The 2,015-nt window shown below is 36.8% G+C and overlaps 1 protein-coding gene across 1 annotated transcript in view; it reads right to left on the reverse strand.

The window, feature by feature from the left end:
* Nucleotides 1–1,794, reverse strand: part of USP44 (ubiquitin specific peptidase 44) — a 9,126-nt gene extending 7,332 nt beyond the window's left edge. Inside the window, exon 1 of the mRNA XM_006757643.2 lies at nucleotides 618–1,794. Coding sequence (XP_006757706.1) covers nucleotides 618–1,769 — 1,152 coding nt within the window. The 5' untranslated portion in view covers nucleotides 1,770–1,794. The remainder of the gene's footprint in view (nucleotides 1–617) is intronic.
* Between the last annotated feature and the right edge of the window lie 221 nt (nucleotides 1,795–2,015).

The following is a 2,015-nucleotide window of genomic DNA, read 5'->3' on the forward strand; positions in this document are numbered from 1 at the left end:
AATTCTGAATAATTGAAGACAGACTTTATAGATCATTCCACACAATATGAAATGCAGTTGATGCTTGAATAGCATCAGCATCTTCAAATTTGTTCCCTGTAGGATTAACTTCCCCTCCCACCCCCCGCTTTCTCAACCTCTCAATGAATAAATATAATATAGTTAACCTAAGAAGCTCTGTTTCCTAATTTCCCTTCTCCACAAAAAAAGCTTTCATACGATGGACATGAAACTACTTCCAATGATTCATGAAGGAAACTATAAAAAATGAGCTGACTTTATACATATCTGTGAAAGTAATCTATTTTGACTTGAAAACAGTACTAGCTCTAACACACTAGATCAGGGGTGGGGAACATGCAGCCCGCAGGCTGTATAAGACCCGAGAAATCATTTGGTCTGGCCCTGCCAAGGCATTAGGAGTTAATGAAATGTTTGACAAAATATAGCAGGCTAATTTTTAAGTTGATAATTTTGTATGGCCTGTGAATGATGTAATAAATATCCAAATGGCCCTTGGCAGAAAAAGGTTCCCTACTCTTGTATGAGATAGAGAATATGCATCTTTTAGGCTTCACTTTATGAAGTCCCTACAATGAAAATCATAAAAAAGTATGCAATTCATGACAGAGAGAAATGTATTGTGAACTTGACTTCCATGGCTGAATAAGTTCCATCTTTCTACTCTTCGATGTTCCAACACTTAGTCTGGATGATAAACTTGGATGTCTGGAGTGAACAGAGAACATATCTTTTTCTTGGCATTCATTCACTTGATAAACTGTATCTGTGATTGGTGGATGCTTATAAGATGATTTTGTCTTATCATTCGTTGTCACAGACAGCCATTGGTTCAGATCAAGTTTTAAGAAACATTGTCGAAAAATAAGTAAATGACTCAACACTTGAAGAACAGAATTCATATAGCAAGTATTTCCCAAATTTCTTAATCCTGTTACACCAGGAATGACAATTGGCCTTTGTTTAATTGAGGGGTCACTGGCTTTTTTATATCTTACGTCCTCTGAGGTAGATACTACTTGATCTTTTGCTGGTGATGCTGAGGTTAGTAGTGGTTCTTGAACAGGAACTAATTCTATTGTGGTGGACAGAGCTAGACCTTGCAAACGTAGACTCTTTCTTGGAGGCATACTTTCCAATTCTGCTTTAACTCGATGCTCTAATTCTTGCCGTCTTTTCTTCACTTCTCTATTTTCTATTTTTTCCTGATATTTTTCTTCTTGCCTTTTTCTTCCAATGGGTGACTGTTCAAACCAAATTCGAAAAATTTTACCCATTAGGATTCTTCTCCTGTGCCAAAGAGCAGTATACATTTGATCTTCATTTTGAAGCAGAGATTGGGCACCATCATGTAAGAAACAAGAATCACCACTTATGCCGATAGATTGTAAAACCCTTTCCCTGCGAGTGGTGCAGTGATAATTTTGACTTTTAATTGCACTTAATGTACTTCGTAGTAACTTCAGGTCTCCAGCTGCATTATCATTAAGAACATAATCATCACAAAGGTAACAAAAAACATACATATAATTCACCTCTATTGCAACAGGATGACTGCTTTCTTGAAAGTGCTTGACAGCATGTTCTTCAATATATCTCCCACAGGCAACATGGGAACAGCTAAGGCAAGCCCAAATCGACTCACTTGTATTGCAGTTCACACAATGCCATTTCTGAGGGTTGAGAATGGAATGGTCTTGAGCAAGCTGCAACTGTCCAATGTGTTTGCATTTATCCATAGTTAACATTTATTTAGTCTAGCTGAGAAATACATAATCCAAATCAGTCTCTGTTCATTCTTGAAGCATCTGAAAACTAAGCAGAACACTGTCAATTTTAATAAAATAAGAAGCCAATATTTTTCTGTTTTTATGAGGTATTTTTCCAAGAATAATTTTATAAATTTGCTGCTTCTGCTCCTATTTTAGGCCTGTCATAATACCATAGGCAGTTCTCACATTTCCCTTGCTGCATGCAGACTTCTCTCCACCTTA

Source organism: Myotis davidii, unplaced genomic scaffold, assembly GCF_000327345.1.
Source record: "Myotis davidii unplaced genomic scaffold, ASM32734v1 scaffold13, whole genome shotgun sequence".
NCBI lineage: Eukaryota > Metazoa > Chordata > Mammalia > Chiroptera > Vespertilionidae > Myotis > Myotis davidii.